This window comes from Pleurodeles waltl, chromosome 10, assembly GCF_031143425.1.
Source record: "Pleurodeles waltl isolate 20211129_DDA chromosome 10, aPleWal1.hap1.20221129, whole genome shotgun sequence".
Taxonomy (NCBI): domain Eukaryota; kingdom Metazoa; phylum Chordata; class Amphibia; order Caudata; family Salamandridae; genus Pleurodeles; species Pleurodeles waltl.
In genome coordinates, this window is record NC_090449.1 from 398,980,762 (window position 1) to 398,993,973 (window position 13,212).

The 13,212-nt window shown below is 43.4% G+C and overlaps 2 protein-coding genes across 6 annotated transcripts in view; one reads left to right on the forward strand and one right to left on the reverse strand.

The window, feature by feature from the left end:
• The window catches only part of TMEM204 (transmembrane protein 204), a 115,191-nt gene extending 106,868 nt beyond the window's left edge, over positions 1 to 8,323 (forward strand). Inside the window, exon 4 of the mRNA XM_069210627.1 lies at positions 4,645 to 8,323. Coding sequence (XP_069066728.1) covers positions 4,645 to 4,889 — 245 coding nt within the window. The 3' untranslated portion in view covers positions 4,890 to 8,323. The remainder of the gene's footprint in view (positions 1 to 4,644) is intronic.
• The window catches only part of IFT140 (intraflagellar transport 140), a 1,792,511-nt gene that overhangs the window by 441,723 nt on the left and 1,337,576 nt on the right, over positions 1 to 13,212 (reverse strand). The window lies entirely within an intron of this gene.

Sequence of the window (13,212 nt, forward strand, 5' to 3'; positions counted from 1 at the left end):
CTTGACACCCAACCTTCACCAGGTGAAGGTTAGAACTATAGGTAACTTATAAGTTACTTATGTGCAGTGGTAAATGGCTGTGAAATAACTTGGACGTTATTTCACGCAGGCTGCAGTGGCAGGCCTGTGTAAGAATTGTCAGAGCTACCTATGGGTGGCAAAATAAATGCTGCAGCCCATAGGGATCTCCTGAAACCCCAATACCCTGGGTACCTTAGTACCATATACAAGGGAATTATTTTGGTGTACCAGTATGCCAATGTGAATTGGTAAATTTAGTCACTAGCCCGTTAGTGACAAATTTGGAAAGCAGAGAGAGCATAACCACGGAGGTTCTGGTTAGCAGAGCCTCAGTGAGACAGTTAGGCACCACACAGAGAATACATATAGGCCACAAACTTATGAGTACTGGGGTCCTGGCTAGCAGGATCCCAGTGACACATAACAAACATACCTACAACATAGGGTTTTCACTATGAGCACTGGGCCCTGGCTAGCAGGATCCCCGTGAGACAGTGAAAACACCCTGACATATACTCACAAACAGGCCAAAAGCGGGGGTAACAAGGCTAGAAAGAGCATATGCATAATATGTTCCAAGATTTTCTGCATGGTTATTCAATATCTAATATTAAGGCATAATCTTGTAATGCACATAGGAATTATATTGTAAAAAAAAATTGCATTAATTCATTATTATAGGATTAAATTTGAGATTAGGAAAGATTAAAATATCTATATTTTATTACTACTTTCAATCTAAGGCAGCATTTCAAATTGTAAATGTTAGGTGTCTACAGCAATACGCTTTACATCAATAGATTATGTTGCTGCAAATCTCGTCTGGCACACTTCTTAGTCCATACTATGTTTTAAGTCCTTCTGTGTTTAATATGTTTTAATCAGCATTTGGGGAGTGTGCCTACAGACAGTGACAACGGAATTTGAGTATTGCCTCTCGTAGATTTTGCAGTGTCTCTTTTTTGTAATGAATATTTGTAATGCTATTGATTGTGTACAGTTCTTTTATAAAGCCTCTCAGTATAGTTTATTATATTATATGTACATCTGGACAAAGAATGTCCAAAAAACATTATTTTACCACTGCTAATGCTACATATACAGGATGTCACTGTGTTAGATGATAATGCCATTTATAAGATGGTATTCCTTTTTACTCCTTCACCAAGAACTCTTTCTTAGAGAAAGTTTGCCTCCGCCTGTTACAGTTAAAAGGAAGCTTTATACAGAGGAAGGATGGGGCTGCCTAAACAACTACATTTTGATGTGCATTTGAAGGGAGTAATAGTTTCAAAAGTGTTGATAGAAAGGGAAGTCAATCCAGTATCCAGTAGATAAATGCCCTGACCTCCAATTTAACTTAATTTGTCCTTATGTGGAGATATGCCCATATAGCGGCCTTGCTAATTTCTACAACTGGAACTCCTCTGCTTAGAGCAGAGAAGGTAGATTAGGCCCTGGTAGAATGGGCTCCTTTACCTTCTGGGGGCTCTTTCTTGGCCAGAGCCTAGCAGGTCTGATTCAGAGAATGATTCCTCTGGTCAGTTTTGGTACTGCTTTGTCTTTCTTAACACCTCAATATCCAATGAATAGCTAATCATCCAGCCAAATGTCTGTGGTGTGGTCCAGGTAACAGCTGAACGCCTGCCTAGAAAGGTAGATGGGAACTGAGAGCCTGTAACTCACTTACCCATATGGCTGAGGTAACTGCCACTAAAAATACTATTTTCAATGTCAACAGTCTTAAATAACAAATATGCAGGTACTCAAAGGTATTTACCCACTGGGAGATAAGGAAGCAAGTTGGAGAAAACAGATTTGTTAACTCCTTCAGAAAACACATCACAATGGGGGACTTAAATAGGGAACACAGACAACAAAGCTAAATACCCTTTAACAGTGTCTGTCGTACAACCTTTCCGAGCAAAGGAAAGTCTGAATTGTAAGACATGGGGCAAAGCAGCCTGAAAGGGTTTACAATGTCTGCACACCAAGCAACAAAACATGTAATTTACTAACATATACGTAACAGTGGTTCTTCCTTACATAAATCTGTTTTCTGTAGATGTCCATGAAGTAGCTTTCTTTTGGAAATTAAAAAGAAAGTCTGTTTTACAATGCAGTGCAGGGGTTTAATTTTAGCTCGAATATATTCAGGTATAAATGAAAGGTTACTGCTAACATAAACTAAACCTTTGTTTTGAAAGCAATCTCTGACCAGTTGCTTGTTGCATTTAGGGGGAGTCCCATCATTTTTATGGGAGTACCCAGCCTCGCCAGGCACCATGTGGCTATACAACCCTGCTCTGGATACAAAAGTGAGAGCTAACAATCACTTTAGTTTATTCTTAATCCTGGTTTATAACGAAGGGCTTTTTATACTGTTGCAATTCAGTATCCTCTAACCTGCTAGGTGTTAAATTAAGTGGCACTGATGTATCATTAGCTGGCATATCATCATTTCGAGTTAATATGGCAACATTCCTCTCATCTGCAAAATTAATTTTGAATATGCCAGTGCAGCAAATGGCCTCTTTTATGATTGGCTGGGTTTGGGATCCAGGGTTCAGGCAAAGGGCCTGTGAAGGGAAGTGGCCGAGCTCACAGAAGGAGTTTTATTTTGGGCTGAGCAGGAAGTCCCATCCTGCTTCCTGCTGACAGATGATTAATATATGCTGTTCCTTTTGATGGCGAACACTGGCTGAGCTTGACTTGGGCGGCAGCCTCAGGGCGACTCATGCTTGGGCGGCAGCAATGAGTAGAAAACGAACACGTAGCCATCCGATGGGAAAAAGATAAGACGTTCCATGGAAGGACTCGATTCAGAGCCAAACAGTTCGGCTTTGGGAAATGACACAGGAAACATTACAAGAATAGATCTCGAATCTTAAGTAGGTAAAATGTCGATTCCGTGATCGAACAGGTAGCCTTCAAAGACAAAGTTCAAATGTGAATCTCTCTCTCCTGACAGTGCTGCTTACATTTTTTAATCATGGTGGTTGATGTTTACTTATCTTTCCCTAACTGCAACGAGAGATTTTTTCAAGTGAACTGTGACAATCTTAATGGGGTACAAGGAGTGTCAAAAGTAAAGTTTTTTTCTAACACAACAACATTTCAAAATATTTCAAAATTTGGCAGCCATTAGGAAAGCACAAAGGATGCACATTTTTAATTCTGAAGTGTGATGGCAACACAGATTTTAATAGGATCAGAACAAATTAAGAAATTTAGTGATGCACACAAATATTTGAAAACCTCTTTTCTACACATTATCACGTGTACGTTATATAGTTTTATCAGTAAGAGTGTATGTCACAAAACATTTGGTGGCCATTTCAATGGAAAATGTTCAAAATGTGCTTTCTGTAAATGTTAATAAACTACTGAACCTTTTTTAGTAATATATGTGCAACAACATGCCCCAAAATGCACCACGAGCTACATTCTACACCCTTACCACTCTCATTTTGAATAGTTGTGTCGCATTTGCTGTACTTTTTCTTTGTGTGACACTTGGATTTTTTACAGTCCCTGTGACTTGACTGATGGCAGCACTCCTGCTCTGAAAAGTGTTCCAGCACCACTGCAACTACCATAGCAGGTACATTTGGACACAGTGACAACCTTTGAAACAATAAAACACAAAGATGACTGCAGCTGCTGCAATCTTTACATCTGCCTAATGCCCACTGGAACATCTATTAAGATGTCCACCTAAGACAAATGGCACCCTTAACTTCATGTAAGAAGAAAGTCTCAGCTTGTGACGGAGGCCATAATGTTACAGGGCGCTATTAAACAGTGGTAACTGGATGCTATCAGAGTTTGAGCATTCCTCATTGCCACCTCATTAACACTGTGACATGTGGGTCAAGTTAAAGAAAGTGAAGATGGCTAGGACCAAAAGGACTGGTCCAACTGCCATGGAAGTGGCCCATGACATTGAAATGCAGACGTTGGCTCTGCCGCTAGTCTCAAAGCTGCTGCCCACCTCATTCTCCACCACCTTCTTTTCTTATTGTTTTACATATTTTCTCTGAGAGGTGGCCCTTCTGTCATGTCAACCTCTGCTTTTTATTTTTAAGCAGGATCCCACCCATGCCCTGGATGGTGGTGTTCTACTCCATGTGCCCCATTTCTCTCTGCTGCTGTTATTCTTCCCCATAACACCGAACCCTCCCCCAATCCTTGTATATGTTGCACCAGTGTGCACTAGATGAGAGAATTCCAGCATGGAGTAGTCAACATACGAGGATAATAACACTGAAAGTGTTAGTGTGGTGAGACATTTAACATACCACGAAGGATCTGCTAACAACACATTTGTAATTTAGGCTTGAATGACATGGACATAAACAATCTGAGAGAAAGGGTGGCATGTCAAGGTGAGACCATTAACAAAACAGATTGAACCCAGGCGGAATGACAAACAAGCAAAAAATGCAAAGGGTGGCAAGATCCTAATTTAGAGCCATTAACAACAACGGCCGAACTGCAGATACGAATGACACATGCTCAGTCTGCCGGGGAGGGAGAAATGCAATGCTTAGGAATGATAAAAGAGTTTGTACTGTAGGCTAAAGTGGGCATTCTTGACATTTCTTTTCCTTATCATTGCAGGTTTCGTGCTTGTTATCGGATTGGTGACCTTCTACAGGATTGGACCCTACACTCACTTGTCCTGGTCCTGCTACTTTAACATTGGAGCCTGCCTGCTTGCCACACTGGCAGCCGCCATCCTCATCTGGAACATCCTCCACCGGCGGGAGGACTGCATGGCGCCACGTGTTATTGTCATTAGCCGTACTCTGACCGCCCGCTTCAGGCGTGGCCTAGAGAATGATTATGTGGAGTCACCTTGCTGAGAGTAGGAGTAGGGAGGGGAGAAATTTCTTTGCCTCCCTCTTTTGTATAATCAGCAAAATCTGTCACTTAAAAAGCATGAAGGAGCCAATAAATGAGCAGTAGAGGTAAATGAATTCAGGAAGGAAAGGGTAAATGACCTGTTGCACTGGCTTTCCCTTATTAACTAAGGCATAATGCAAACTTCAATCCATCAATGCATATCAGAAAAAAATTATTACATGAGCGATTCCAAGTATATACAGCATGAAGGAGTGTACGGAAAACGGACACAAGAATCTACAGGAACTGCTCACAGGCTACATGATGTTGTGAAAATCACACTTTTGTAGTTAATATCGACATAGCAGAAAGGACTTGTTGGAAGATACCTGGAGGAAATCTGTCAGTCAGGCTTGGGGCAACTATGTGATATCAAAACCAAACTATAAGTGAGAGAAGTCGTGAACATCATAATATAAGAAATGAAAATCATATGATCAGGCAAGATAATGCACAAACATTTCTTAAAAAGGTAAACATGACCGCTTAATAAAAAATAAAAAAAATAAACAACTAAACACTATGCAACAACAAAGACTCAAGATAGAAAAAATTTCATTTATCTAAAGTAAAACATGTTAAGAATAACAAGAAAAGCATGATTTGGACATAAAGTGCAATAAGGACCAGCCCACATGACAGAAACATAGAAGATAGGGCCTGATGTATCAACAAGTTTGATCAATTCTGTGTCTGTGGGTAAATGTGTTCATACTTAAGGGCCCTAAAGAGCAAGCCAATATCTGAAAGAGGCTCACCCAAAGCTCACTACATATTTACTGAACAAAAGTGGCATTTGGCTTCACCAAACCTAACAGCGACAAACGCTTGTAAAAGAAAGAGGACTTGTGCTGGTGGAGTGTAATATCAAGATGTAAAGCATACCAATACAAGGAAGAAATCTCATGTTATTCGAATAGTATAAACTAATGGAGTACTGGTCAGGAACAGTAAAAGAAGTGGACACGTGATGGAGAACGAGAACTGCACAGAACGGACTGTATAAGCTTCCAATGAACAATGACTTGAGTTAATGCAGTATTAACAAAAAAGCTGGTCTGCCCGCAGAAAAAAGAACAAATAACTAAGAAAATGCAAGATAAATGTAAAGGAAATTGAGACAAAGGGCTATATGTACTAAGTTATTTATTGATCACAAACCCTGCAAAGCCCTAAATTTTAGGATTTGTGACCGCTAAATCACTTTTTCTTATTTACTAAACCCATTTTGTGACTCAGAAAAGTTTTCTGGATTCCCAAAACATTGTTAAATATTATTACTGATTCGCATTTTGGAAGGAGCAAGTTTTGGGCGCTCCTGTCAAATTGCGAAACTGTACCATATATATCCACTGTTTGCCGTTGTAACTCCGATTACAAACTATTTATCAGTTACCAACTCCCAAGTTGGGGGGTACCTGATGCACCAAAGGGAATTGGTCCCTCTGGTCCCCTTTGCCTGTGGAAATCAGGGTGGTACCTTGGGGAAAGTAGGCAGTTGCAAGCGGATGACTGCCAACTCTTACTAAAGTTTTTCAATAAAATGTAAATCTGCCTAGCACGATTACGGATTTGTTTAATAATCTGTCTGTTAAGGAAATATTATATCCTACACACGCTGCAGATGGTCACCGCTCTTAAACAATTTATTTCAATACTACATTTTTCTGCTTCTCAGAAGCTTACTACACTTCTTCATAATACTATCTTCATATGCATGTTAACAACTTTTATGCCTCTACTTCTAGGAACTCTTTGCCTGTATCTTTCAAAATCTCCTGTCTGCTACACAAGAGTTCTTGGCTGTAATTACATCAACATCATACCTGTACTACATGTGGCCACAAAGGTGGCCCTCCTAAGACCTGTCTGGACCTCCAATTTCGAATAATCTATCAGCGCCAGCTAGGATCTCATGCAAGTGATTTACAGTGCTCCTTGTCGGTCAATTTAGATAATATCTGCTTTTCCCTGAGAGAAGCTCCTGACTGATCTTTACAATAAATTCCATGCATCTCTATGCATGCCTCAGACACACCACAGGACAGTTTTATCTGTGCTCGGACCTGCCCACTGATACAGTGATGAATTAGTAATAGAAAAGGATGACGTGTTGCCAACCATACTGTTTCCCTTGAACCAAATCAATGAAGGCTGTCCAGGATGCCTGGGATAGCCTGCTTGTACTGCTTATTTTCTTCTGCTTGGGCTCATGCCAGGGCCTCCAAAGATACCCTTTTGTGTATCCAAGAACCCCAAGGTAGCTTGCGTTTAATAACAATCTCAGTGTTTGCTTCCTCCAACCCTCATATGCTGTACGGGGCTCTTGTTCCAGCCTGTGCTATCTGGAACATAATGCCTGGGCTACCATGCATGTTCTGCACACTTCTCACTCCCATATATTACTGCAAATTGGCACCATGCCTTATTAATTTAAAGTTGGCCCATCTTTTCCAGATCACCTCCAAGGACAAGCGTGAAGCAGGGTCTTTACAGCAGCTGATGCTTAGATTCTCAATGAGGGTTCACCTGAAGGGATGTGAAGCCTGTTCCCCTTCCATAATCATTCAATCAATGACAACTCTATAACAAGGCATCTGAGTTGCTTCCTCATCGAGAGCCAATCTCAGAATTGAGAGATAAGCTCCAATGATCATGTTATGTTGGGTAGCCTTTATAGTCTACCAGTATGGCACCGAGACTGGAATCAGCTCTTACCCCATTTCTTCAAAAAGGTAATTTACAGGGTTGACAGTACTCATGGTCTTCCTATTTTTGGCCTTGCGTCATCTCTAGAACTATCCCATGGAGGCAGATGGAGTATTTAAATTACCACACCCAATCTATTCTTTGACTCCCTGCTTCTACATTAACAGAGCTCATTAGTCCTGTTAATGAAATTATCGTAATGCGGATCTGCCATCTGGAAACCAGATCAGGCTGTTGTCTCATACCACATAGAACAAACTATCCTCATACGTTTTTTTTGGTAACAAATACCAGTAATTTAGAGTGGTTAAACATACCCTGACTTCTGCCAGTCCACTACACCCTCTACATCTTTTGCAAACATGGCTATCCCACTTACAGAAACTCCATATCTGCTGACATATTTAACGCTATCAAAAGCCTTTTCCACTGTCTTGGTTGTCGTTATCCCCCGGAAATTTTATTTTTAAATGGAAGCTTGTGGATATTTTACCTGGGTGTACCATAATGCAATATTTTATTTAAATTATTACTGGAATATTTAAGGTATTAGATTTTTTGCAGATATCATAAAAATCATCCTCTATTATTGTATGCTAAGTTGTACACTTGGATCCCTGACAAAGGCTATAGTTTGTACGGCTGTGTTTACATATAAATAATAAATACAATGTAAAACTTTAAAGCACCAGTAAATGCAATTCTGTATTTTTTTGCTTCGTTGAAAACCCTATCCTTTAGTTCCATGTAGCAGACCCTATCCTTTAGTTCCAAGTAGCAGAGGAATATTTCAAAATGGCTACGGAATTGCAAGTACTTAAAACAATATGAGACACATAGTGAATACAGTCTTATGACAGTTTGCAAACTGTGATGCTCCAAGTACGTCAGACACTGGGATATTGGTATTTTCAATGTCACAGTGGGGTAATAAGATTTGGACACAGTGGTAAAAAGTTACCCTCATGACGTTAATTCTCCCTGCATCATATCTTTGGAATCATGCTCCATCTGGAGTATCCCTGTCAATGCTGGCCACACTGACAAAGACAAGAGGTGGACTGTTACAGAAAAAATAACTCTTAGCGCCACATGACAAAATCCCTGCTGGACCAAATCCTGGGTATATAGACTCCGGTTCCACATAACAGGGTCATATGATGAGAGTCAATGGAATCAAATAAATATAGTGTAACCATGGGGTATTTTCCGATTTACGAGGTCTTTCCTAGCACATCAGACACCTATTCCTTTGACATGACTTCAAATGTATCTTATTAAGGTGGGTCTTTCTACAGCACAAGTATACTATTTTAATATAATGTAGAATACATGCTTCTCTTCCAGGGGATCCTCATCAATAGTCATAAACATTGAATATTCCCGCCCTTGTGCGGGGACCCCGGAGCATATATAAAATACACACATATAAAGTATGAAATATGCACGAAAAATATATATATAGCATTTTTAGTAGACAAATTTTCATACTAAACTCATATATATATGTGTGAAACAGCAATGCAGACTATAATCATAAACAGGCTAAAATGCTTTATTTCTATGAAGTATTTTTTTTTTTAAAGTTCTTTTCAAAATTACAATAAGAGAAAAAATATCTACCAAAGCTCCACAACTGGGCCTAGGGAAATAAGCAGTAGCAATCATCAGAGAAAAAAGAGAAAACACTACATTGAAAAACAATGGAGCATTCTTAGCCAATAGGCTGCATGCAGGTTAACACAGGAGAACCATAAAAACTTTGGCACCGTGCCTTTAAGACCCTGAGCACCTCCAGTATCCCACCATGCCTCAGGGGTGAAGGAGAGGTGACAGTTGGTTCACAGTTAGGTTAGTTCTTTTTTCCGGCTTCTTCTGAGAGGATCCTGGAGCATTGAGCTCTCAGTTTTTCTGGGTTTTTCTCAGAAAAATACTTCAGAAAAGCGTTTTTTCCACCTTTACTCGACATCTAACATCATTGTCTGAGTCTGGAAATTTTTTCATGACTAAAAAATGCCTTCACTTTTTGTGAAATGCCCTTCCTGTGGGAAGAAGGCCCAGTCAGATCCACACACACTCTGCATTGTGTGCTTGCCTCAGAGTCACTGCCCTGACACTTGCAAACACTGCAAGAACATGTCAAAAAGAACTCTGAAGGACAGGGAGAAGATCAGGCTTCATGGGCTTCACGAGAGGCAAAAAAAATCATCCTCTTCGCTTCCCAGGTAGCCAACAAGCCATTCTCAGGAGAGACAGGCTAGATCGACGTCAGCAGGTAGGAAGATACCTGTTTGCTCCCCGTCGACGTCGTCGCTGCCACCATCTCATCGTCATAGATCGCCGTCGACGGCCACCCGACCGACGTCGAAGGATACGGCGTCGAGAGAACATAGCCACCGCAGGGGCATATCTCCTTCGACGGCAACCCGCTGATCGACGTCAAGCCATCACCGGCGTGCCCATTCGCCGCGAAGGCCTCGCACCCCTCGACGTCAAGGAAGGCGACATCGAAATCGCCTCAGCGGCGAGAACAAGGATATCCGCCGTCGGCGGCCCACCGCTCGACAGCGAGGCACACGGCGGCGAGCAGGTCGTGGTCCAGGGATCGCCGGTCAACGTCGAGGCACTCAACGTCGAGACAGGAACAACCGATGGCGCTCCCTTCGACGTCGTTACAGCTGTCGACGTCAACACAGGTTTTACCTGTCTTGCAGAGGGCAGAGCATCGGCTTCCGCCGACAGATAAGACCACGCCATCTCGGGTGGTATCCATAAGAAGTGGTTCATCTCGGTCGAGAGCTGCATCGTCTGGGCATGTCTCGCCCATCAATTTGTCACCGAGGTGGTTGGAGAGCCTTAACAGACCGACGGCCTCCCCGGACTCGCAGTATTCGAGGATGTACTCTCCTACTGCCTCTCTCCCGAGAACAACATCTCAGACAGCGCGGGCAGGACTGGCTCGTTCTGCTTCTCATCAGTCGACCACGAGGCCTGGGCGCTCTGCTACAGCATCTCGCAGCAGGTCACGCTCCCAGAGACGATCTAGGTCACGGTCAAGACACAGAAGGTCGCCCTCTTGGTCATCGTCAGGGTCATCCGTCAGACAATATTCCCCCACCTTAACGGATTCTCCACCAGCTAGGGTTTCCCCGGTGGACGACATCACTACCTTTAATGAGGCACTTATCAGGGGAGCACAAAAGCTAAACATAGAGGTTCCAGAACCGTCAACCTCCTTATCTGTCATTTTTGAAACTCTGCAGCATAGGGTGGTTTCGAAAAAGCTGCTGCCGCTAGTGCCTGGTCTGTTGCAACCAACCATGGACACCTTTTTAGCGCCAGCCACCCTCAAATCAGCTCCTGCTAGGATCTTGAAAAAATATAAAGCGCCTGAACAAGATCCTTAATTTCTCAGGACGGATCCGCCGCCGGACTCAGTCATATTGGCCGCAGCCAGAAAAACACACTCAGTAGCATCATCCTCCACGGTTCCACCTGACAAGGAGAGCAGACATCTAGACTCTCTGGGGAAGAAAATGTGCGGCACTACGGATTCTATGATGAAGGTCTCCAGCGCTTCTGCACTCCTAGGCAGATATGACCGTTCACTTTGGGACTCTCTGAACAGGTTCGCAGACAAATTGCCTAGGGAGGACAGGCAGGACTTCCAGGAGATCCTTCAAGGAGGGATGTCTGGTCTCCAACCAGGTCATCAGCGCAGCGGCAGATGGGGCAGACTTAGCTGCACATGGATACGCACATGGGGTTTGTGCAAGAAGGTCTTCCTGGTTGAGACTGACTGGATTAAAGCAGGAAGCACAACAGCGTATCTTAAATCTTCCGTTCAACGGGAACTCGCTGTTTGGTACCCATACAGACGAAGAGATGGCACGCATGAAGACGGAAGTGGACACCATGAGGGCAGTAGGCCTGGAGAGAAAAAAGGACTTCAGGAGACGGTATAGGCCTTACGACAGGCGCCCTTTCCAGCAGAGGGTTCAAACCCCTCATTGGTCCCAGAGGCCACAGCAGAGGCAAGGACGCCCACTTTTTCAGTCTCGTAAGGCCATGAGGGAACGAGGGTCAAGTAGACCACAGCAGTCCACACCCAAAGCGCCAGCCAAACAATGAGACTCGCTTCCCTTAACACTGTGCACCACTCCGGTGGGGGGAAGTATCACAGACTTTATTGACGAGTGGCGTGGTATAACAAAAGACAAATGGGTGCTCAACATTGTCGAGAATGGGTACTCTCTTCTTTTCCGGCAACCTCCACCGCACTTGCCACCAACCAAATGCAATCCGTCTCACGTCAGCCTATTGCGCAAAGAGGATCACGCCCTTTTACGAAGGAAAGCAATAGAAAAAGTTCCAGTCGCGCACAGAGGGAAGGGGGTATACTCCCATTATTTTCTGGTAGCGAAAAAAGGCAGAGAGGGCGTTTTCAGACCGATTCTGGACTTACGACTACTGAACAAGTACATAAAAAAGCAAAAGTTCAGGATGCTGGCCCTTCACCAGATTTTCCCTCAGCTACATCAGGGGGACTGGATGTGCTCCATCGACCTGCAGGATGCGTATTTTCACATCCCGATCGTTCCCAAGCATCGGAAATTCCTGCGCTTCCGGATAGCCTCACAGCACTATCAGTTGAAGGTGCTACCATTCGGCCTGAAATCCACCCCTCGCGTTTTCTCGAAATGCATAGCAGTGGTAGCGGCACATCTACGGAAGCAAAAAATCTTCATTTACCCATACCTAGACGACTGGCTACTGAAAGCCTCTTCTCCGGAACAGGCGAGAAGCCATCGGGACATTGTGCTCAAGGTTTTCAGGTCTCTAGGTCTACAAGTCAACTACCAAAAGTCCACCTTGATTCCAACGCAGAATCTCCACTACCTGGGAGCAATACTAGATACAGAGCTCGAAAGAGTGTATCCTTCGGAAGAACGACTATTATCAATAAAGAAAAAGTGTCAAGACCTGTTGAAATCCGACGCACCTACGGCCCGTCAGGTGACATCTCTACTGGGTTCCATGGCCTCATGCATTTTCATTGTCCCGAATGCCAGGCTACATATGAGGCCCCTCCAAGAGGCGCTGGACAACAACTGGAACCAGAGCACAGGCCGCTGGGAAGACAGAGTGTGGCTACCGATAGGAGCGCGACAGTCATTACAATGGTGGATGCACAGACCTCACCTGTCAGTGGGAGCTCCGTTTCACCAGGTAATTCCATCCAACACTCTGGTAACGGATGCGTCTCTTCAGGGATGGGGGGCTCACCTAGGTCCCCTTCAAGCTCAGGGCCTGTGGTCTGACAACGAAAGGGAGTACCACATCAATCTGCTGGAGCTTAGAGCGGTCCATCTGGCTCTCAAGTCTTTTGCTCCATCGATTCAGGGGAAATATCTCCTAATACAAACGGACAATACGACTACAATGTATTATTTGAACAGACAAGGGGGAACGAGATCCCTACCCCTATCTAGGGAGTCTCAAACAATCTGGTATTGGCTCCTGGCGAGAGGAATGTCGCTTACAGCGGTTCACCTAGCAGGTCAACAAACCGTG